This window comes from Otolemur garnettii, unplaced genomic scaffold, assembly GCF_000181295.1.
Source record: "Otolemur garnettii isolate 467f Iridium unplaced genomic scaffold, OtoGar3 scaffold00009, whole genome shotgun sequence".
NCBI classification, from domain to species: domain Eukaryota; kingdom Metazoa; phylum Chordata; class Mammalia; order Primates; family Galagidae; genus Otolemur; species Otolemur garnettii.
The window spans coordinates 14,637,250-14,660,493 of NW_003852404.1; the positions used below are offsets into that span (position 1 = coordinate 14,637,250).

Genomic DNA, 23,244 nt, shown 5'->3' on the forward strand with positions numbered 1-23,244 from the left:
TACTATCTTCAGAGATTTGTCTCATACTTCTCATCCATATATTCTCTATGATACATATTCAGTTATAAGTGTATTAAACTATACCACATTTAAGGATATATTCTTTTTTTTTTTTTTTGCAGTTTTTGGCTGGGGCTGGGTTTGAATATGCCACCCTCAGCATATGGGGCCTGCACCCTACTCCTTGAGCTACAGTCATTGCCCTTAGGATACTTTCTAAGTTATTCTATATATGTTGACTGTAGCTCCCTAGCCAGACAAGGACTAATAGTGCTCTCTTTATAGTGACATACAATAAATATTAGTAAACTAAATAATTATAACTGAAATTCTTAATGAACCCGTTTACTTCTTTCTTTCTTTTTTTTTTTAAGGGACAGAGTCTCACTTTGTCACCCTTGGTAGAGTGCTGTGACATCACAGCTCACAGCAACCTCCAGCTCTTGGGCTTAGGCCTTTCTCTTCCCTCAGCTTCCCAAGTAGCTGGGACTACAGGTACCTGCCACAATGCCCAGATATTTTTTGTTGCAGTTTGGCCATGAAACTCACCACCCTTGGTATGTGGGGCTAGCACGCTACCCACCGCGCCAGAGGGGCTGCCCCTAATCCCATTTACTTCTTTAATGATTTTAAAACAATTTATTACAAATTATGTTGATTTTCTAATCAATATATAATGATTATTGAGGCAAGTTTGAGACTGCTTGGGAAAAATGCAAATATGCATATTTTAACAAACCAAAATAGTATTTTAAATCTAAGTGGAGTTATTCTTTTGACCATTAGGGAAAAAAAGTATAATTTTACATATGCACAAGAATGCAATATTTATCTGTGATTAATTATTTCAACTTCTGGAATCATAACATATTTCTTAAAATGCAGTAAACAAGTTGATTTTCATAAATTTTTAAAATCATTTGACATATAATTTAATAATAAATTCAATTTCTGATTTTAACATAATCTATTCTTATTACTATATGTTGGCCATGTTATTTTGTTGTTGTTAAGGCCATTCACTGTTATTAATATAAATTTATGCTGAAGTGATGTCAAATCACTGTATTATGAAATTCATTTGACTTGGCTCAGCACCTGTGGCTCAAGTGGCTAAGGCGCCAGCCACATACACCTAAGGTGGCAGTTTCGAATCCAGCCAAGTTCGCCAAACAACAGTGATGGCTGCAACCAAAAAAACAGTCATGTGCTTTGGTGAGCACCTGTGGTCCCAGCTACTTGGGAGGCGGAGGCAGGAGACTCGCTTGAGCCCAGGAGTTGGAGGTTGCTGTGAGCTGTGATGCTACAGCACTCTACCCAGGGGGACAGCTTGAGGCTCTGTCTCAAAAAAAAAAGAAAGAAAGAAAAGAAATTCATTTGACTTACTGCAGTAGTGTCCCTATAGTTCTCCTTACTTTGCTCTCACTTCTGTACTCCTTTCAATTCATTCTCAGAGGTGCAGCCACAGTTATTCTCTTATAACATAGCTCTGATAACGTTCTTTGCTCCTTGCTCAAAATCCTTCAGTGGCTTTCCATCTTTTCTAAAGACCTCTTTAAGAATATAAAGCTTAAGGGCCAGTCATGGTGGCTCACGTCTATAATCCTAGCACTCTCAGAGGCCAAGATGGATGGATTGCTTGAGCTCAGGAGTTCAAGACCAGCTTGAGCCAGAGCAAGACCCTGTCTCTACCAAAAATAGAAAAAACTAACTAGACATTGTGGTGGGTGTATGCAGTCCCAGCGACTAGGGAGGCTTAGATAAAATGATCTCTTGAGCCTAGGAGTTTGAGGTTGCTGTGCACTATGATGCCATGGCCCTCTACTAAGAGTGATAAAGTGAGACTCTGTCTCAAGAGAAAAGAAGAACATAAGGCTTAAGTTGTTAGTGGTGTGCGACTGAAGGGTAATGAGAACTGTGTGCAATATTTAAATTTTCTTAGAGCTATAGTAGTATAAAAACTAAAAAGAAGTCAACTTAATTGTGATAGTATAGCTTAAACCCATATACAGTTGAACCTTCACAACTGACAAGTTCATTACATTGATCACCTCCTTAAGTTGACTTGATTTTCATAAACCTGGTTCCATACATTGCTCACCTCTCTGTATGTTGACCGTTGGATAGAGTTCCTTTGGTGTCAACTTAGAGACGTTCTATTTTATTTGAAATGCTATAATGTAAGCATGTAGTTCACATGAAAAATCATAGCTAAGATATGGACTCAGCTTAATCTTCCAACAATGGATGAAAAGAAAATAAGATACACATCTACACCAGAATATTTGGACATAAAAAGAATGAGATCCTGTCATTTCTAGCAATATGGATAGAACTAAAGGAGATTATGGCAAGTGAAATTCGCACAAAAAGACAATGATTGTATAGTCTCATTCATATGTGGGAACCAAAATAATTGATACCCTGGAAGTAAAGAGTGGAACAGCACTTACCAGAGACTGGATAGAGTAATAGTAGGGAGGGGATTAAGAGGGCTTGATTAATGGGTACAAAAATATAATTAGACATATGGAATCAGATCTAGTGCTATGGATAACACTAGGGTAACTAGAGCTAACAATGATTTATTCTATATTGCAAAACACATAGAAAAGAACGGTTGAAATGTTTCCAAAACAAGGAAATGACAATGTGATAGATATTTTAATTACATGGATTGACCATTGTATGTATCAAAATACCATGTGTATCCCATAAATATGTACCACTATTGTGTATCCACAAAATTAACAAAAAACAACTTTAATAAATAATCACTGAGAAATAGTACACACTTTCTTTTTTGTTCTAAGATGTCCAAACCTATTGTAATCTTCACTCTTAAGTGTATCTCACATTATGTACTGGATCTGCATTGAGAAAAATCTCTTCTGCATTTAGATTTTATAGACTGTACAGCTAAATAGGTCTATTCAAAGACTCAAGTTGTTCCAATTATACTTAAAGGTTTTCCAATTAACTATTGATAAACTGAGTATTACATTTAAAGTTTAAATTAATTTTAAAAACTTCAAATTTCAGGTCCACGGTTGTAAAAGTCACATTTCAGGTGTCCTGCAGCCACATGAAACAAGTGGCTTCCATAGCGGACCCCTGTAGCCACTTGTTAACTTCTCAGTCTCCTCTGTTCCTGCCTCTATCCTGCCACTCAGCTTCAGCCACATGAAGCTCTATGCTGCTCCGTGAACTCCCCAAAACTGTGCTCATTGGAGGAATTTGTCCTTGCTGTTCTTCCCTGGAATGTTGACCCCTACATTTGCAGTGGATCCATGTCTAAACTCTACATAAAATTTCACCCACAAGCATGTACTTCTAATAGGACTTAAATTATTCAATCAACATTCACTCTAAAACAGACTCCCTGATAAAAGGTGAATACATTGCCCTGATGGATTGAAGTTTAGCTTTCCTTTTTTGGGTGTGACGTGAGCAAATACTTAAACTTTACTTCCATTACTAAGTTTGCTTTTTGTGTTTCCGCGGCTTCTTCTCTGTAGTTGTTGCCTCTTCAGTCTGGTCACATCTCTTACTGGATCCACAGGATAGAGCTATGCATTACTCCTTAAAGCGAAGCTCCTCATTCAAAACTGGTGGGGCCAAAGGATTCCGCTCAATGTTAGAACTATTACATGAATTCAAGTTTGGGGGTGTTTATTGTGCATAATTATGATGACAATAGCTGGCTGATGTATCTCATTTCACTGCTTTATTTTTTTCCCTTTCTAGCCTTTCCCACTGTTTCTTATAACACATTTCACTATTTTATTTGATTACTGGTTTTTCTTGCCAAGGTTCATAAAGGCAGGCATTTTTTCTTGTCTCATTCAATTCTGTATAAACCTTAAAAAAGTGGTTGATATACAGTATATGTCTGATAAATATTATTGAATACACATAAGTGAAAGCCTGACTTCTTTATGCCTTACTTCAAAGAGTAGGAAGAGCTTAAGCACACTTTTCCTCTTTACAAATCAGGAAACTGAAGCTTGGGTAATTTAAATGACTTAATTTTAGGATTAGACCTATTGGATTCATCCAAATCAAAGTAGAAGTCCTAAAATTACTGAAATTTAGATATTACTTTCGGAAACTCTTCTGCCACAAGATATAAGAGTATCTTTCAAGGTCTTCAAGCTAAAACAAGTATTGAATGAAGTCAGTGAAAGCTCAGTGTGATGTGATCTCAGTGGGCAGTCTCACCCTGTGGAAATTCTGCACTAGTTCCATCTGTGAAGTGGTTTTCGAGATCTGGAATGAGTATTTGGCTGCCTCAAAAATTCATGTGTAATGCCCCAGGCCTCAGGGTGATGGTATTTGGAGGTGACTATTGGAGGTAATTATGTTGAAGCGAGGCCAAGAGGGTGGAAACCTAAGATGGGATTAATGCCCTATTAAAAATACAAAGAGGAAGTGACATGAGTTCTGTGTGTGTGTGTGTGTGTACAGAAAGGAACGGTCATCTGAGCACATAATCAAAGGAAAAAAAAAATAGTCTGCACCAAGAACTGGAACTTCCTGATCTAAACCTTCCATACTGCTGGTTGTTTTTTTTTTCCTAAAAAAAATCTAAACCTTCCATACTGCACCAAGAACTGGAACTTCCTGATCTAAACCTTCCATACTGCTGGTTGTTTAAGTCCTGTAGTCAGTGATATTTTATTAAAGCAGTCGTAATAACTGATTAAGATATTCACTGTCCCAGGGAAAAGTGGCCTCTTCAGGGAAAGTCTTCATTCCAGAGAAAGGACAGAGGGCTGTGGAGAGTTAGAAGGAGAGTTCATGGTATTTAGTGGCTACTAAAGAAACACTAAGTGGCAATGATAATTGTACTAGTTATATAAAAATGTATGTTTTTATTAATTGGTTTAATGTTTATTTCTAAGTTTTATGCTCTTAAGAGTTGGGCATTTTTAAAAATTCCTTAACATATTTCATCACCATATTCTCTGAAATATGTTTTAAGACTTTATCTGAATCAAATAACATCCCTCAGAGAGGGAAAAAAAAGTCTACAACCAGAATCAGAATTATTGATATTACCTGTGCACTTGAGACATGTGATATTTATTAATGTAAAGTTTGGTTTTAAAAATATAGATGAAAAATAAGAAACTCTTCAACTTTTTTTTTTTAGTGTTCTGTTCTTTTATCTTCGGGTTGAAGAGATATACTTTGCATATTTCTCAGTTGCTGTCCTTGAAATTACCTGACTGGATATAAAACCTAAATAGTTACAGGCAGTAGAACCAATTTATGTCTGCAAATGAGCCATCTTCTTTAAAGTTTAAATGGCTTAAATGTACTATAGCGAGTGTTAAAGTCAGGGTGAAAAGAGAAGATTTTAATCACAAATATAAAATGTGTTTCTGCTATGATCAAGGAATTACTCTAATTTCTAAATATTTACTAAGGTAAGTTTCTTTAAATGTTAAAAACATATTCACATCTTATCTACTTCATCCAATATATTCAACCAGGCATGCAAGAAAATCACTGTTATATTTAGGGAATGTAAAACTTGAGTAAAGAATTGTTTAATAAAGCACCTAACTATTATCATTGGCTGTATATAAATATGGAAAGAACATGCAGCCAGGTTATAAGATTAATTAATATTACTATTATCTTAGACCCTGTCTGTTATCCCTAACTTCCTCTTTTCTGCTACAGGAGAAAATGCATGCACAAATTGCTATTATGTCTAAGAAGAAATTAGAGGCAGGTGCAGCAAGCTCAATTAGGGAAAAAATGTAAATGAAAAAAAATCACTATTTTTAACATGCATTGTTACCATGTAACTGTTCTATTAAATTTATACATAAAATAATTGAGTCTAATTAATAGTTAATATGTAATGACTACCTAGTTACAAACATACTGATATTCTAATTGTAATCAAAGGTACTATGTAATTGGTGCTTATTGCATTAAACTGCATATCACATGCCTGTTATCTCCTTTGTTTTATAAATTGGAACTTTAGTTTAACTCACGGTTCTTAGTAAAGTAGTGCCTTTGAAATTTTGAAAATGAACTGGAAGAATGCCAAGGAAAGTGCTTAAGCTGAAACACAAAACAGGTTTCCAGCAAAAAAAGGCTTAACCTTCTAACACCTTAAATTTAGTGCTGTTACAGTAAATGCGGCTCATACCAAATTATAAACATTTTGATTTTTTTCCCCTCACTCTTAGCAATATGAAACTATAGGTGCTCTGTTCAGACGGTAAAAATAATTCTAGTATTTTGCGTGTGTGTGACATTGTATAATCTCTTTGTCATTCTCATAATTGCTAGCCCATTTTGATGGCAAAGTACATAATAAAGGACTTGAGGAATTCCTACTATATAAGTGGTTATTTATTACAATGTCTTTTCATGTCATTTCATGTAGGATATTAAGACATTTATAACTATTATACATTTGTTGCTAAATAAAATATCTAATAATAAATCAGACTTCAAAAATAAAATGAAATAAAAACAAAAAGAGCTTATTAGACAGCATCCACATGAGTCATGGTCATTTGGTTATAATATGCAGCTACATTATCTACTAATATTTACGCAGGATGGAAACAAAGACTTAAATGGAAAGTACAAAATCATAAAAATTCTACAAGAAAATATAGCAAAATATCTTCAAGATTTCAGCCTAAGCAAAGAATTTATAAATAAGACCACAAAGGAAATTACAGCAACAACAAAAATAAATAATTGGGACTTGAGTACATTAAAGAGCTTCTGCACAGCTAGAGCTATAACCAACAGACCAAATAGACAACCTAGGCAATGGGAGAAAATATTCATGAACCATGCCTCTGACAAAGGGCTAATATTTATAATCTACAAAGAACTCATGTAAATTAGCAAGAAAAAAAGTAAGGAAACCCATTAAAAAGTGGGCAAAAGACATGAACAGAAGCTTTTCAAAGGAAAATAGATAAATGACCAACAAACGTGAAAAAATGCTCAACATCTCCTATCACCAGGGAAACAAAATAATAATAAATACTGGAATGGATACAGAGAGAAAGGAACACTGATACACTGCTGGTGGGACTGCAAATTAATACAACCTCTACAGTAAACAGTAGGACTTCTTAAAGAACTAAAAGTAGACTTACCTCCAATCCAGCAACTATTGGGTATCTTCCCAAGGGACATGAAGTCATTTTATTAAAAACAAACAAACAAAAAAAACAAAAAAACACTTGCACTGGAATATTTATTATAGCACAATTCACAATTGCAAAGATGTGGCATCAACCCAAGTGCCCATCAATTCATAAATGGATTTTAAAAATGTGGCTTACATATGCTACGGAGTACAGCTTAGCCATAAAAAGGAATGAACTAATGTATTTTGCAGGAATTTGGATGTAATTGGAGCCCATTCTCCTAAGTGAAGTATCTCGTGAATGGAAAAGCAGCCACATATACTCTCTAATAATTTGGAATGGACTGATGAGCACATATGAGCACAAAAGAAAATAAAAATTAATGGAAATCAAAAAGAGGGAAGGGATACAGGTGAAGAGGGAGACCTTCCTCGTGGATATAATGAACACTATTCTGGTGATGAGCACACTTAGAGCCCCAAATGAAGCATTATAAAAGCTATCCTCACACCAAAATATTTGTGCCCCCTTAATATTTTGAAATTAAAAAATGAAAAATATAAGATTTAGTTTAAGTGGTAGTGAAGTAGAGGTTAAAAAAGGGCTTTAACATTTATAATACAATTGCACATATTTATAAGGATCATAAGTGATAGAGAATAGTGATCAAAATTTTAAATTACAATTATGGTTACATATTCCACATGATAACTGTAAACACTGCCCCTAAGTATACTAAATATAGACATATACTTCATGGTATTTTCTGTATTTCTAATACAAGAATAAAATCTGAACTTTAGTAATACCAATTGAAGAATGACCAGGTTCATAAATTTGCAAAGGAGAGCTTTATTTCTTATTAAATATTGTAGCCTCCAGGTGGACACTCTGACAGGCTGGGAGGTACGGCCTCTGGCTGGAAGCTGGGAACTGTGTACTTCAAGGGGGAGCGAATAGGAATTTATGCCCAACAGAGTGTCTGAATATACAAATTTAACAAACTATAGCAGGAATCTTGAATATTTATAAAAGGAAAAACATGGGCATGCACAATTGAGCTTCAAAATACTTCACAGAATCAATGGTCAGAAAGTGTAAGTGTTCGCATGATCGGAGGGTGAGTTTTCAGTCTTCTGATGTCAAAAGATGAAGCAGAGAATATGGAAACCCTAACTGCACGTGCTCTGCCTCATCAGGAAGGAATGTTGGTCAGTTTCAGTCACAAAATCACAAAAAGGGAGGAGCAGCATTAGGAGTCTGATTGAAGGCGGGTGGGGGGAGCAAGTCCTTTGTAAAGTCTGGCTCTGCTTAATCCTTAGGATAGAAAGCCTAATGATGTTTAACAAGGAAGGGGTAATGCAATCTGCCTGATTTCCCAGCCTGTCATGGCCAGGACTTCAGTTTTAGGGTTTCTCTGGTTGCTTTTGCCCTAGAGCTGTTCTGTTCAGGCATTTGAGGGGGGGGGGGAGTGTTAGGATTTCATTTTTAGTTCTCAGCAATTACTAAAATCAATATTAATAATTATATCATTTTCTACTCAAGTATAAATTAGTATTTCATAAGCATATTTATGTAATTTATCATAAGTGAATTCTCTTTATATTTATTCACTTTAAAACTATTTACATAATTCACTTCTTAAATATATTTTAATAATATCTTAGAAGGTAATAATCTTCTGTCCATAAAATAGTGAAGAGTTTAGGCAAATATATGAGAAAATAAATATCATACTAAAATTAAAATTTATTCTGAAATGTAACACCATAATGGAAAAAAATGAAATAGGATTTCAATGTATTTTGTATTGCTCTAGTATTTCTGAATGAATTTAATGGTGAAAAATAGAGAATTGTGACTAATACATCTGAAGAAATACTATAAGAATACAGATTAATCAACAAGGAAAGCAGACTGCTGGAGACTCACAAGTAATGTGTAATAGATATTTAAAAGACATTCATAACCAGGTACTTAATAAGAGAAAACTGTTTAAATATAGCATCCATTACTTGGCCATTAGTGCCAGAGAGGAAAGCTTTTCTGTTGAAGTTTGAAAAAAAGACAAATAGAAATATGGCAATGGAATATATGATAAAAATTTGAGATTATGTTCAGTAATCTTAAATATAAAATATTCTCTTTGGATTTGTATGAAATTTAGACTGTACAAGTAGGAAAGCCTCTTATAGTTTCAGAATACTATCAAAAACACTACTAAATATCTAATTCTAAACTCAGATTATGTCACCCAAATAAAAATTTTAAATCATTTACATATTCTCCTGGTAAACTTACTACACTTTCCAGGAAGGCTAAGTTCTTTTTCTACAGATACTATTGTCAATACATCCAGTGCTATTGAAAAAGATATTAAACAAATTGAACAGAAGATTGACACGGTGGGAAGAAACTCCAATCCAAAGATGCTGGCATGCTAAACATGTTGCGTTACACATAAAAGGGAATTTGGATCTGTGACCAAGGGTGTTGGGATGGGAGGATTGGCCTGGGTTGTTTGAGTGGATACAAAGATGAGCAGCAGAGTCCCAGACAGGAGAAGCAGTGTGAGGAAGAGAGTGGAATCGGGTGATGTGCTGTGAAAAGATACAACCTACCACTGATAGCTTTGCAGAGAGAAAGGGAGGATCAGCCAAGGTATGTGAAAACCTCTTAGAATCTGAACAAGGAGAGATAATGGAATCTCCTCTGGAGCCTCTACCAGAGAACACTGCCTCACAGACGCTGGATTACAGCCCAGTGAGAATCCTCAGTGTTTTTTTTTTTTTAATTAAATGATAACTATGTACATTAATGCAATTCTGGGGTACAGTGTGGTGTTTTTATATACAATTTAAAATATTTTCATCAAACTGGTTAACATAGCCTTCATGTCATTTTCTTAGTTATTGTGTTCAGACGTTCATCTTCTACTCTTAGATTCACTTGTACCCTTGTAAGATAAATCATAGAAGTGATTCCTCCAATCACCCTCCCTCCACCCATTTCCTCCCTTCTCACTCCCCCCTCCCATATTCTTCAGCTGTCATTAGGTTATAAATTTCATAAGAAAGCTATAAATTAATTTCATAATAGGGCTGTGTACATTGGATACTTTTTCTTCCATTCCTGTGACACTTTGCTAAGAAGAACACTTTCCAGCTTCATCCATGTGAACATAAAGGACATAAAGTCTCCATCTTTCTTTATGGCTGCATGGTATTCCATGGTGTACATATACCATTCACACGTTGAAGAAATTTGCCATAACTAAGCCAGCTCTCCAGGAAATTCTCAAACCTATCCTCCATAATGACCAGTGAAATCCTCCACCACAAAGGTAAACTAACTCTGAAACTTTTGATCAAATTCCAACTTCCACAATGGCAAAAGGATTAAAAATGTCTACTGGACTTTAGAGCAACTCCACGCCCAAAATTTTACCAGGCTTATCAATAATTTCAATCAATGTGAATGGCTTAAATTATCCTCTAAAGAGGCATAGATTGGCTGATTGGATACAGAAACTGAGACCGGACATCTGTTGTATTCAAGAATCACATCTTTCAAAGACAAATATAGACTCAGGGTGAAGGGATGGTCATCTATATTCTAGGCAAATGGAAAGCAGAAAAAAAGCAAGTGTTGCAATTTTATTCGCAGATATAATAGAGTTTAAACCAACAAAAGTAAGCAAAGACAAGGATGGCCACTTTATATTTGTTAAGGGTAATACTCAATATGATGAGATCTCAATTATCAATATCTATGCAACCAACCAGAATGCATCTCAATTTATAAGAGATACTCTAACAGGCATGAGCAACTTGATCTCTCCCAGCTCCATCATAGTAGGAGATTTTAACACTCCTTTGACAGTGTTGGACAGATCCTCCAATATGAAGCTTAGCAAAGAAATTTTAGATTTAAATTTAACTATTCAACTTTTGGACCTAAGAGACATCTATAGAACTTTTCATCCTAACAAAACTGAATACACATTTTTCTCATCAGTCCATGGAACATACTCCAAAATCGATCACCTCTTAGGTCATAAGTCTAACCTCAGTAAATTTAAAAGAATAGAAATTATTCCATGCATCTTCTCAGACCATCGTGGAATAAAAGTCGAACTCAGTAACAACAGGAATTTGCAGTCTTGGGCAAAAACACGGACGCTAAATAACCTTATGCTGAATGATAGATGGGTCAGAGATGAGATCAAGAAGGAAATTACCAAATTTTTAGAACAAAATGATACTGAAGACACGAGTTATCAGAACCTCTGGGATACCGCAAAGGCAGTCCTAAGAGGGAAATTTATAACATTGCAAGCCTTCCTCAAGAGAATGGAAAGAGAGGAAGTTAACTTAATGGGACATCTCAACCAACCAGAAAAGGAAGAACATTCCAATCCCAAATCCAGCAGAAAAAAAAAGAAATAACAAAAATTAGAGCAGAATTAAATGAAATTGAAAATAAAAGGATTATAGAACAGATCAATAAATCAAGAAGTTGGTTTTTTGAAAAGATCAATTAAATAGATGAACCTTTGGCCAAGCTAAACAAGAAAAAAAGAGTAAAATCTCTAATCTTGTCAATTGGAAACAGTAAAGATGAAATAACAACAGACCCCTTAGGAATTCAAAAAATCCTTAATGAACATTACAAGAAACTTTATTCCCAGAAATATGACAATCTGAAGGAAATCGACCAATACTTGGAAGCACGCCACCTCCCAAGACTTAGCCAGAATGAAGTGGAAATTTTGAACAGGGCTATATCAAGTTCTGAAATAGCATCAACTATACAAAATCTCCCTAAAAAGAAGAGCCCAGGACCAGATGGCTTCACATCAGAATTCTACCAAACCTTTAAGGAGGAACTAGTACTTATACTACTCAACCTTTTCTAAAATATAGAAAAAGATGGAATACTACCCAACCTATTCTATGAAGCAAACATTACCTTGATACCCAAACCAGGAAGAGACCCAACAAGAAAAGAAAATTATAGACCAATATCACTAATGAATATTATTGCGAAAATATTCAACAAGATCCTAAACAACAGAATCCAGCAACACAACAAACAAATCCTCAGTGTTTTAAGACAATAAATGTGTTTCATTATGCAACTAAGTTTGGTATGCTGGGTTGTAGCAGCAATAGGAAAGTAATACAACATAAAGTATAAATATGTAAGTGTCTCATTGAGCCGCAGTAAAGATCAATAGATCAATAGGATTAAATAGAGAAAAAAAGTTCAGAATCATGGTAGAAGATTTTAACATCCCTTACTCTGAGAGAACAGCTACACAAAATCACCAATAAATATTGAAGAATTAAGTAATACTATCACAAACCTTAATCTACCTGACATCTATAGAACAAAATAAACAACTGCAGAATTTGTATGCTTTTAAATTGCATAACATGTATTCAGCAAAATAGTCCATGTTCTGGAACATAAACCAAATCTCAATAAATGTATAAGAATTTAAATCATACAGATTCTTGAAGTACAATTGAAAGAAATAAGAAATGAATAATAGCAAAAGATCTAGGAATACCTCGTATATCTAGAAGTTAAGTATAAAGTATAAATGTCTTAACACAATAATTAAGTAACTGAGATGAGATATATATTAATCAGTGTGATGTAAGCATTCCTAGTTCTGTATGACATCAGCACATTGTATCCCATAAACGCATTAAGGTATACATGACCTATGTGTTTATGATTTAATAAAAAAGAATGGAATCAAAAGAAAAATTAGAACATGTTTTTAATGGAATGACAAACATGCAGCATGTCGCAATTTGTGGGAGGTAGAGCTTAGTAAAAATTCTGAGTTTTGTATGGTTCTATTAGAAAAGAAAAAATGTCTAGAACAAATGTCCTACAAAGGCACTTTGCATCCCAGAGATGCAAGGATGGTACAGCATACATGAATCTATAAATGTAATTCACCACATAAATGGATGTAAAAATAAAGACTATATGATCCTTTCAACAGACACAGAGAAAGCGTTTGACAAAATTCAACACCCATTTGAGATAAGAAAGCTCAACAAAATCGGTATAGATGGGACATTTCTCAAAATTATACAGGCTATAAATGACAAATCTCCAGCCAATATCAGATTGAATGGAAAAAACTGAAAAAATGGTGTAAATGTTATGGGTGTTCCAGAAAAAAACTAAAAATAGAGTTACCATATGATACAGCAATCATTTATCTGAGTGTGTATACCCAAAGGGATTCAAATCAGCACTGGGAAAGATATCTGAACGCCTGTGCTTATTTTTGCAACATTATTCACAATAGCCCAGATGTCAAATCAACCTAAGAGCAGATCAATAGATACATGGAGCAAGACAGGGCACTATATATATACAATGAAATACTACTCATTCTTAAAAAGTGAGAAATCTTACAGCAAGATGGATGAATCTGGAGGAAATCAGGCTAAGTAAAATAAGCCAGACTCAGACAGACAAGTAGCTCACGATTTTACTTATATATGGAAACGAATAGAGTTGAACTCACAGAAATAAAGACTAAAATGGTGATTACCAGAAGCTTGGGGGAAGGTGGAAGGAAAAACATGGGGAGTTGTTGATCAAATGGTACACCGCTTATGCTAGACAGAAGGAACAGGTTTTGAGACCTACCGCACACCTTGGGTGAATACAGTCAATAATATCATCTATTTCAAAAAATTAAGAGACTAAATGTCAAATTTAGCTGAGTTAATCATTCAATATTGTACACATTTCAAAATAATACATTGTTCCTAGTGAATGTATACAATGATAATTTGAAAATTACTAATATTAATAATTAAAAGCATTAAATTGTACATCATAAATATATCATTTTTATTTGTCAATAAATGTAAAATTGATTTTTTAAAAATAACAAAACAAAGTAAAAATAATACTATATAATTCCATGTATTTAAATAAAATATAGTGTTCACAAATGGACAAGGGAATGTTTAACGATAAGTGGTTAAGAAGGGATAGATTACACAGTGTCCTGAGAAGACTCTTGAGGGGATGGAAGTATTCATCTTGATGATTCTGACAGATTTGCAAGTGTACACATATGTCAGACTGATCACATTTTGTACATTATGTAAGGCCTTTTTATTGTACTTCATTATATTTTAACAAAGTATTAAAGGATATGAATTTTCTGATTATTTTTGCTCAAGTAGAATAAATTTAAAAGTTTTATTTTGAAAAAAATAAGAATTAGCAGAGCTATCAAACTCACTTTTAACATTATTTGTGGAAAATAAATGTTTAGCAAAAAATAGTTACTTTTAGCAATAGTTTACAATGGGAGAAAATTCATTTTATTGTTCACAAAATATATTCAGCTAGTCAGCCTCTAGTCAACATGTTGGCAACAATACTCTCAGGAATGTTCAAAGAGTTCTCAAAACATCTGTTTACAAGACAAGATCTTTCATCCTGTTTAAATAGGAGAAACTACATAATTTTCTGGTGAGCTTCAGTCTAAACATTTACCTCTGAATAATTCAGTAGAAAAATAAACCAATATGTAAATCTGTAAAGGAGGAATGCATCTGTGATCAAAAACAACCTATACTTTGCCAAAGATCAGTCCTTGAAAAATAGAGTATCCTTTTTGTATTACGATATTGATTTTCTTAAAAGATCATAAGAACAAATAATTAATGCTGCAATATACAATTATTTACGGATTCTATGGTTTTCCACCTAGTTGAAACCAATGATAAATAAAAACCTCATGTCATGATATATTAGCATTTCATATCACCTTGATATTTTCTCCATCATTCTGAAATTTGAACACATGCTGAGGTGTGATTTGAATCTTAGTTGATCATAGTGTTCTAATGAAGCAGGAGCTCTGTTTTATTCATCATTGCTTCTGCTATCACTTAGCACAAAACCTGATTATGCAAGTGGACTTCACATGTTTCCAAAAATTCTTTTCAATAAACTTTTACAAAATAAACACGTATAAATTGTAGATCTTCGTCTAGATTTTTATTTATTTCCTATAAATCCCTATGCTAGCACATACGGAGAATAATTCAGAAGCTTTAGGCATCCTTGATAAATGAGGGTATGCCTGAGTAAAAGTGTTTTTCAATGTTTGAATATGAAGAGGCCACAAAAGAGTTTCTTCCTTCAATGATCTTATTTTACAAATAAAGAAAATGAGGTTTCAGGGATGCAAGTCTTGCAGCTAATTAGCATATTAACTAATCCTCAGGTTCTAGTATTAGCATATTATGTATGAGTCATTCTGCTTTACGGTGTTTAGGAATATTGAAGATGCTCATTTTTTTGTGAATTCTACATTTCTGAGCTTTTCCAACAGTGATTTCATAATAATTTTATGATATGTCAAATAAATTTTAAAATATTTATAAAATACAAATAAAAGAATCTCTACGTATTGAGTTTCATTAAAAGAGTGTGTTGCCTACCACTTTTACAGGACAGAGGAAAGAGACCAGGTATACTCTAAAGATTTCCCTTCCAAAATGATTGGCAGTTTGAATAGAACTCATATCTTGGCCTCCTTAAGTTTAACAAAAAGGGGTATTGGGGGAAAACCACATGAAGTAAGTTATCAGCATCGCTTCCTCCTTTGTGATGTCTCAAGGATGTTTTGTTTTTTAGTAAGTGTAATAGCAATAAAATGACTCTTCTGAAAATTGTCTAACATTAAAAAATAAAGTCAGTAATTTGTGATAAAATCAAGTTACCTTCTATGCATGACTACCTTTTATAATCCTTTTTAGAATTTGTTGATTTCATTCCAAGAATTTCTTTCTTTTTCTTTCTTTCTTTTTTTTTTTTTTTTTGTAATTTTGGCCAGGCCAGGCTTGAACCCACCACCCCTGGTATATGGGGCTGGCTCCCTCCCTACTCCTTGAGCCACTGGCACCGCCCCAAGAATTTCTTGACAAACACAGTCTATAAATATTGACAATAATATTGATTACTGAGTTTGGTCTGGAGAAAATATCTTCTTTCTAAAGGCATTATCCATAAGAAAATTCATCTTGTTTCATAGTTCTTTTACAGCCTATCAGTATTAATGTACTGAATATGCTCCAATAGAAATATTTTTGTCAATAAGAGTATCTCATACATTCCCATTAAGACAGTTATGTCCTTGAAAGTGTCAGAGAAACTCTAACATTGATTATTCATAATGCATTGAAAATGATGTTAAATGTCTTCATTTTTAATAACACGTACACAAACTTACTTTAAAACTCCAGGCAACGACTTAAGGTGAATTGTGAAGGTTTGATCCACATTAGCTGTTCCACTTCCCAAATCTCACATAGTTATGAAAATGTTTTACTTTTTAAAAAACTGTTCTGTTAGAGTCCTCCCTTCCAAATAGACAATATGTCCCATTCTGATAAAAATATTGATAGAGTTCATTGAATTTAAAATACTAGTTCATATTATATAAGCATCTAAAATAATTGACCAAACCAACTTGAATTAGAAATGAAAACACTTACTACATGTCTGAGACAAAGAACCCCACATATTATAAAGAAACAGATAAAAATCTAAGGATATAGTGACCTAATCAATGTGTTTGGGGTTTAATGTTGCAAAAAGAGAAAATAACTATTTTCAGGATAATTAATGTCAAGATCATTAAACATCCTGTGAAATGTTCTTTAGCACCCACTAGATGTCTCCAATAACTGACTTTTAATGGCTACCTTCCTTCTAAAGCTATGCATTAAATACTAAAATATGAGCTACCTAGGAATTTTAAATTTTGTATGAAAATCATATCTTTTAAAGCAGACAATTTTTTTTGTAATGAAGGTACCAGAGGAAAAAGACTTACATTCAATGTCAAGGTACATGCTCTTTTGGTGGCCTCCAATTCTACTTGCAGCTTCACAGTCGTATCTCCCTGAATCCGACAACTTGACATCTCTAATGTGCAGTGATGAGCTTCCATGCTGCCCTTTGACTTCAATACGGCCATCTGGGCTCTGTTCACGTGAATTCAGGAAAAAGAAAGATTTTATGTTTGTTTGTGCAAAATGATGACCCAGCACATAACATTATGTTATTTTCTATTTTTCTAGCCAAAAAAAAGAAAAAAGTTACTCCAGGTGCAGAAAATATTTCATGTATAGCTGAGATTAAGTTTTTTTTTAAAGAAAACGTTTTAAAATCCTCATAAGAACTTCATGAAGATTTCATGTCCACCACACAGAAACAACATTGTTTTGCCTCCCAAATAAAACATCATTCAGCTGACGTTTAAAGAGGTCTCTGTAGTTTAACCTTTCCATCCAAGCATACTTTGCAGTTTGTATACCATTAACTCCAATTATTTTGAATTACTTGCGTTGTCCTGAATAGCCCTTTCACCCTTCACAAATTTACGAGAAATCTTTCCCTGTTTTTCTATTCCATATGTATATCTCGAGATTCTACTGCTTATCCTTCAAACAAATATCAATCTATATTCAAAATTGTCCCTGTTTGCCTGAATAAATAATTACAACTTCACTGAATTCCATACTTTTCTTGGGACACAGTGATGTGACTAAAGCCTTGTTAGAATGTCAGATTTTATCCTGTAGAATGATATTGTAGTTGAGGAAATGTGAGAAAATTTTGATGTAACTTCATGTGTCAGATATCTGGGCTTCTAGGACAGCATTATGATATTTTTATATAAAAAATTAAGATGTAGGGAAATTTACATATAGTTGAGTAAAGAAAAGGAATCGTTCCGCTAACAGGAATGTTATTGTGGGTTAAAAACTAGGATGTCGTTACCTGTAGCAACAAGTTACTTCCTTAACAATGCAAAGCAAATTCTTCATTTTTATAAAGAAAATACGTTATTTCTATATTCTTTCACATTACTGAAAATAAAGATTTTTTATTCTTATTACCTATTATAGATGGTATAGTTTTTAACTTGTGAAAAATTATTATTTTTTTTTTTTTTTTTTGAGACAGAGCCTCAAGCTGTCCCCCTGGGCAGAGTGTCGTGGCATTACAGCTCACAGCAACCTCCAACTCCTGGGCTCAAGCGAGTCTCCTGCCTCCGCCTCCCAAGCAGCTGGGACCACAGGCGCCCGCCACAACGCTCGGCTATTTTTTGGTTGTAGCGTCATTGTTGTTTGGCGGGTCCAGGCTGGGGATTCGAACCCGCCACCTTAGGTGTACGTGGCTGGCGCCTTAGCCGGTTGAGCTATAGGCGCCGAGCCAAAAAATTATTGATGTAGATAATATCAGCATGCTATTAGAAAAAGTGTTGCTATTTAAGCATTATTATTACTGTACCTGAAATTATGAACAGAAATTCTGTAAAAACAATTTGGGGAATATTTGCACCTCTTTAGGATATTTTTAGTCATTTTCAGACTTAACATTGGCTCTGTAACAATGCACAATGTACAGGTGACTCAAATTCTTACACTACAAGACCAAAGAAACTTTTTTCCTCACATCTGACATTCCAAAGGACATGTCTCTCTTTGTGTAACAAAAAAGCATTACACATATCTGAAAGGAGATTCATTCATATCTTGGCTCTGATTAAACATCTCCCAAAGATTTATTTAAAACATCTGATATTTGAGACAGGTTAATGGGCATTTTAGATATCTATTTAGAATTTCCAGGTTCTACCAGTGAATTAAGTCAGACGATTAGAAAGCAAAGTGTGTAATGTTCCTTATTATTCTCATCCTTTATAGAAATTTACTCTATGAAATTTGATTTGATGTTATATTCTTTGTGTCTTTCTAGAGGTCAGTTTAAGAACTGCTTATTTGAATATTATTTCAACATTTTTATAAAAGGTTATTTACCAAGTTTACGGTCCTTTCAAGAATCCCTTAATCAAATATTCATATGAGGTAAGTTCCAACTTAAATTTTTTGTTGGTAATTTCAATTAAAATTATACACTGACTCATGCTTATGGTTATTTTTGTGAACTTACCTGACTAGACCTGTATTGTCCAATTTGGAATCTACATGTAGTTTGCAGCACATTTGAGGTTGCCTCTACTTCCCATCTTTATTAAACTGTGGCCTTGAACACTGTGCCCTTGAATATTTTTAGAGTGATGAATCCCTTTTGCCTTTTGAGAAAATTATGGATCACATCACTTGGCCATTTAGAAATTGTGGGTGTCTGTGTGTGTGTGTGTGTGTCTTTGCATGTGTGCGTGCACATACACATGTACACAGACACAATACACTACCAGAAGGAGCCAATCCCTGGGGACACAGTGATGAGCAAAATGGAATAGTTTCTACCTTTAGCAGAGTTAAAGTTTATTGAAGAAGACATATTACTTTTAAAATATAATACAAATAAATTGCAATATGTAAGGAGACCACAGTTTCATTGGGGGGGTGTGAGTAAATGGGTAGGTGGAGTCTAGTCAGTGTGGTATTTGCTGAAAAATAGGAGGGTAAATGAAACCTGTGACTGATGAAAGAGAGGTGGTGTTGAGGAGTGAATTCTCAGCAGATGTAACAAGAGGTTATATGAAAGTAAGTAGATGCACAGAAGTGAATAAGGCTTTTAGGGCTCCTGATGTTGGACAAGGAAATAGAGACCACATGCAGAATCCAAACCCCTATATATGTGCCAAAAGTGTGCACCCAATTTTGCACTCATGCATTACATATTGTTTGCCTCATTCCCAATGGCACTGTTTCATTGTTGAATGTCAAGTAAACTCAACTTCAAATACTTGAAGGTATTTGAAGGCATCACCTTCACCCTTAAAGGTGAAGACAATGTGTGTGCATAACTGCTAAATATATAAACAGGAAAACCAAAAACTCTCCAAAGACCATAAGAATTAATTTATACAGACTAACATCTGAAAAATTATTTTAATATTGTGTAAATTTGACAAAGCTCTACCATCATACCAGGAATTTTAAAGACATGGATTATTTTTCCTCCTTAAAAATCCTTTAATTTACTACTAGCTATATTCTCTTTGCTCTGGGTTTGCTCCCAGCTTTCTAATTTTCTCCCTATTTTGATCTCATGCAGTGAATGTTTTTACATTACTCTTGCTCCTAACATTATAAATGATACTATAAAGAGAAAAATGTGCAATAAAAATTCTTAAGGTAGTTTCTTCACTAGGTCCTAGTGCTATTTTAATTTTCATTATATTCATTGTCAGTAATTTATTCAAAAACTAGAAATTGAGGACAATAATCATTATAGGTAATGTACATGATAAATAACACTTGGTAAATGATTTCCTAAACACTTTATGTTTACTAGTCATTTAATCCCAGTGATATTGCTATGAGTTTAAGATGAATATAATGCCCATTTTAAGATGAGGAAATTAATACAGAGAAAAATAAATAAATAACTTTCTATGTCCTATAGTTTGTATGCACGTGAATGACCAGGCTGTTTGGCCTTGGCGTTCATGTTATGAATTAATTTTGCTTTAAAGTTTACAACTGCAATCACAACTATGTGGTCAAACCACCTATCAACCATACATAAGTGATAGAAACTATACTGGAATATGGGAAGGAAAAAAAAAAATAAAGGGAAAGCTCATAGAGTAGAATTGGAATGTTCCTAACTCAAAGAAATGTTAAATGTCTGAGGTGATAGATACTGCAATTACTCTGATTTAATTATTTCATAATGTACGCCTGTATCAAATCATCATGCATACTCAAGTCATATCCATGAGAAAGTAGACCCTCAGTAGACATTGAGTCTGTCCTACTAGTCAGTGCCTTCATCTTGGAATTCCCAACCTCTAAAATAGTGAGAAATAAATTTCTCTTGTTTATTAGACACCCAATTTATGGTATTTTATTTTAGAAGCTTTATTTATTTAGAGCCTCATTTATTTAGAGGTCAGGGTGACATACTGAGAACACATTACACCCATGAGGTGCTGGGAAAAGTGGTGGTAGGAAAGATGATGAGGAGAGACTGGATTCCACAGACTTACTAGGTGGAACTGACAGTGTGCAGTGAATGACTTATTGAGAGGAGGCAATGAAAGAAAGGAGGAAATAAATATATCCAGGATTTGTCCCAGACTCCTAGGTAAGAAATATTATCTATATTAGTAGATTGTTATATGTTATAAAATTGTTATGTGTATACAAAATACTCTCTGCAAGCATTGGTATTTAAGCACATGTTTTCATAATACACGTGCCTTACATTTCATATTACATATTCGGTATCTTAATTAAAACTAATATTTAAATTCAAAATATAGCCTTAAGAAAATTATAAGTAGAATAAAACTTTTGGAGATTTTTATTTTCAAAAAAATGAGACTAGGTAGATTTCAACGAACCTTTGTCAAAATGTTGGTTTTCAGAATGATACCTGAATATTTATATTACTATATGACTGTTCAACTGTTTCTTTCTTCATTTTTTTAAAGTCTGGGAGAAAGAAATAATTTTTTTTTTTTTTTTTTGCAGTTTTTGGCTGGGGCTGGATTAGAACCCGCCACCTCTGGCATATGGGGCCGGAGCCCTACTCCTTTGAGGCACAGGCACTGCCCGAAATAAATAATTTTTTTATTTCACATTGATATGAGGGCACAAATATTTAGGTTAAATTGTTCCATTTCTAAAATAAAGTACAAGTTGTAGTTGAGCCCTTCAACCAGAGGCAGGGCTGAACACCTTCACCTTGTGTACATTACCTTAGATCCTGCCAATTGCCCTCTGTCCTCCCTCCACTCCTGTTCTCTGCTCCTTCTCTCCTCTTCCCTTTTCCCTCTATCCCTCATCTCCCTCTCTTGTCCCCTCCACCTCATTAGACTATACTTGTATTTTTCTTTTTAATATAACATAATAGTTAAGAACATGGACTTTGTAGTACCAGACTGGAAAGGTTTATATTCTGGATATCCCACCTGTAAGCTCTAAGACCTTGATAACTACTTAGCTATACCTCAGGTTCCTTTCTGTATCATGGATTGAATATTGAAGATTTTATATGATTCTAGCACAGATTAAATGAGTGAATATTTATAAAGTGTTTATCATCTTTATGTATTTGATAAGTTACCACCAAACATTTGATACCTAATTGTAATCAATAATATATGAGTTTTATATAATTATCCATTTCACTGAGATTTCCAAAAGTATCATACATATTATATCTCAAAATAAAGTAATAACTTCCTACACATTCTTCTTAATTGACAGTGTATCATTGCTGTTAGACTTTTCTCTTGATCCCATTAACCATGTGAACATCATTTATATTATTTTGTACATAAATAATATGTAAATATGCAGTGAAGCAAAAAATTATGATCAGGACAAAGAACTACTATAGGACGGGAAAATCACTATTCATAAATGATATAAAATTTCCTATGACCTCATATCTATGACATTACTATTACTTATCATGGTCATTCATTGTGAACAGAGCTCTGAAAAAGTAAATTAGAATAAGGGAAATATGGAGATAGTATGGCTGACCATAATTTTGGTATAACTATTATTTAATGGACAAAATATTTTTTGTTGTGTGGGTATCTATGCAATTTTAATTGAATTAAAAGATAGAAATAACAGAATGAGTTTGAACTCTCCGTTCTCCTTCATATACTTCATAATGGAAAAGAAGGAAAGCAAGAATAACTCCACTAAGAAATAAATGAGGTAACAAAGCCAAGAACGTAGTCAGAGCTGAAAACTGCATCATATTTCGAGCTAAAATTTACTCTAGCTGGGGTCCCGCCCTGGGGGCAGGGTCTGTTGAGATCTGTGGATCTGGTGGTGGCCCACTAAGTTAGACATGATGAGAGACACAGACATATACAATAGAATTTTCAAAGGTGGGTGTACTGGGGACCACTGCCCGTTTGTGAGGTTCTGACAGTGGACCTGAATGTGTGTTCCACTCAGCTTTTATTAAAGGCTATTTGCTCATTAGCCCAGAGGGTAAGCTGAGGAAGGGAACAAAGATGTCAGCAGTTTCTCTGAGTGAGCATATCAGCTCCATTGTTTCTATAATTATTAACTTTAAGGGTCTGAGCAGCCTT

The 23,244-nt window shown here is 34.1% G+C and overlaps 1 protein-coding gene across 3 annotated transcripts in view; it reads right to left on the reverse strand.

Moving 5' to 3' along the window:
* NCAM2 (neural cell adhesion molecule 2) overlaps positions 1–23,244 on the reverse strand; it is a 488,664-nt gene that overhangs the window by 128,047 nt on the left and 337,373 nt on the right. For all 3 annotated transcript variants that reach the window (XM_003783902.2, XM_012801495.1, XM_023509713.1), the window contains one exon: positions 17,035–17,185. In XM_003783902.2, coding sequence (XP_003783950.1) covers positions 17,035–17,185 — 151 coding nt within the window. The remainder of the gene's footprint in view (positions 1–17,034; positions 17,186–23,244) is intronic.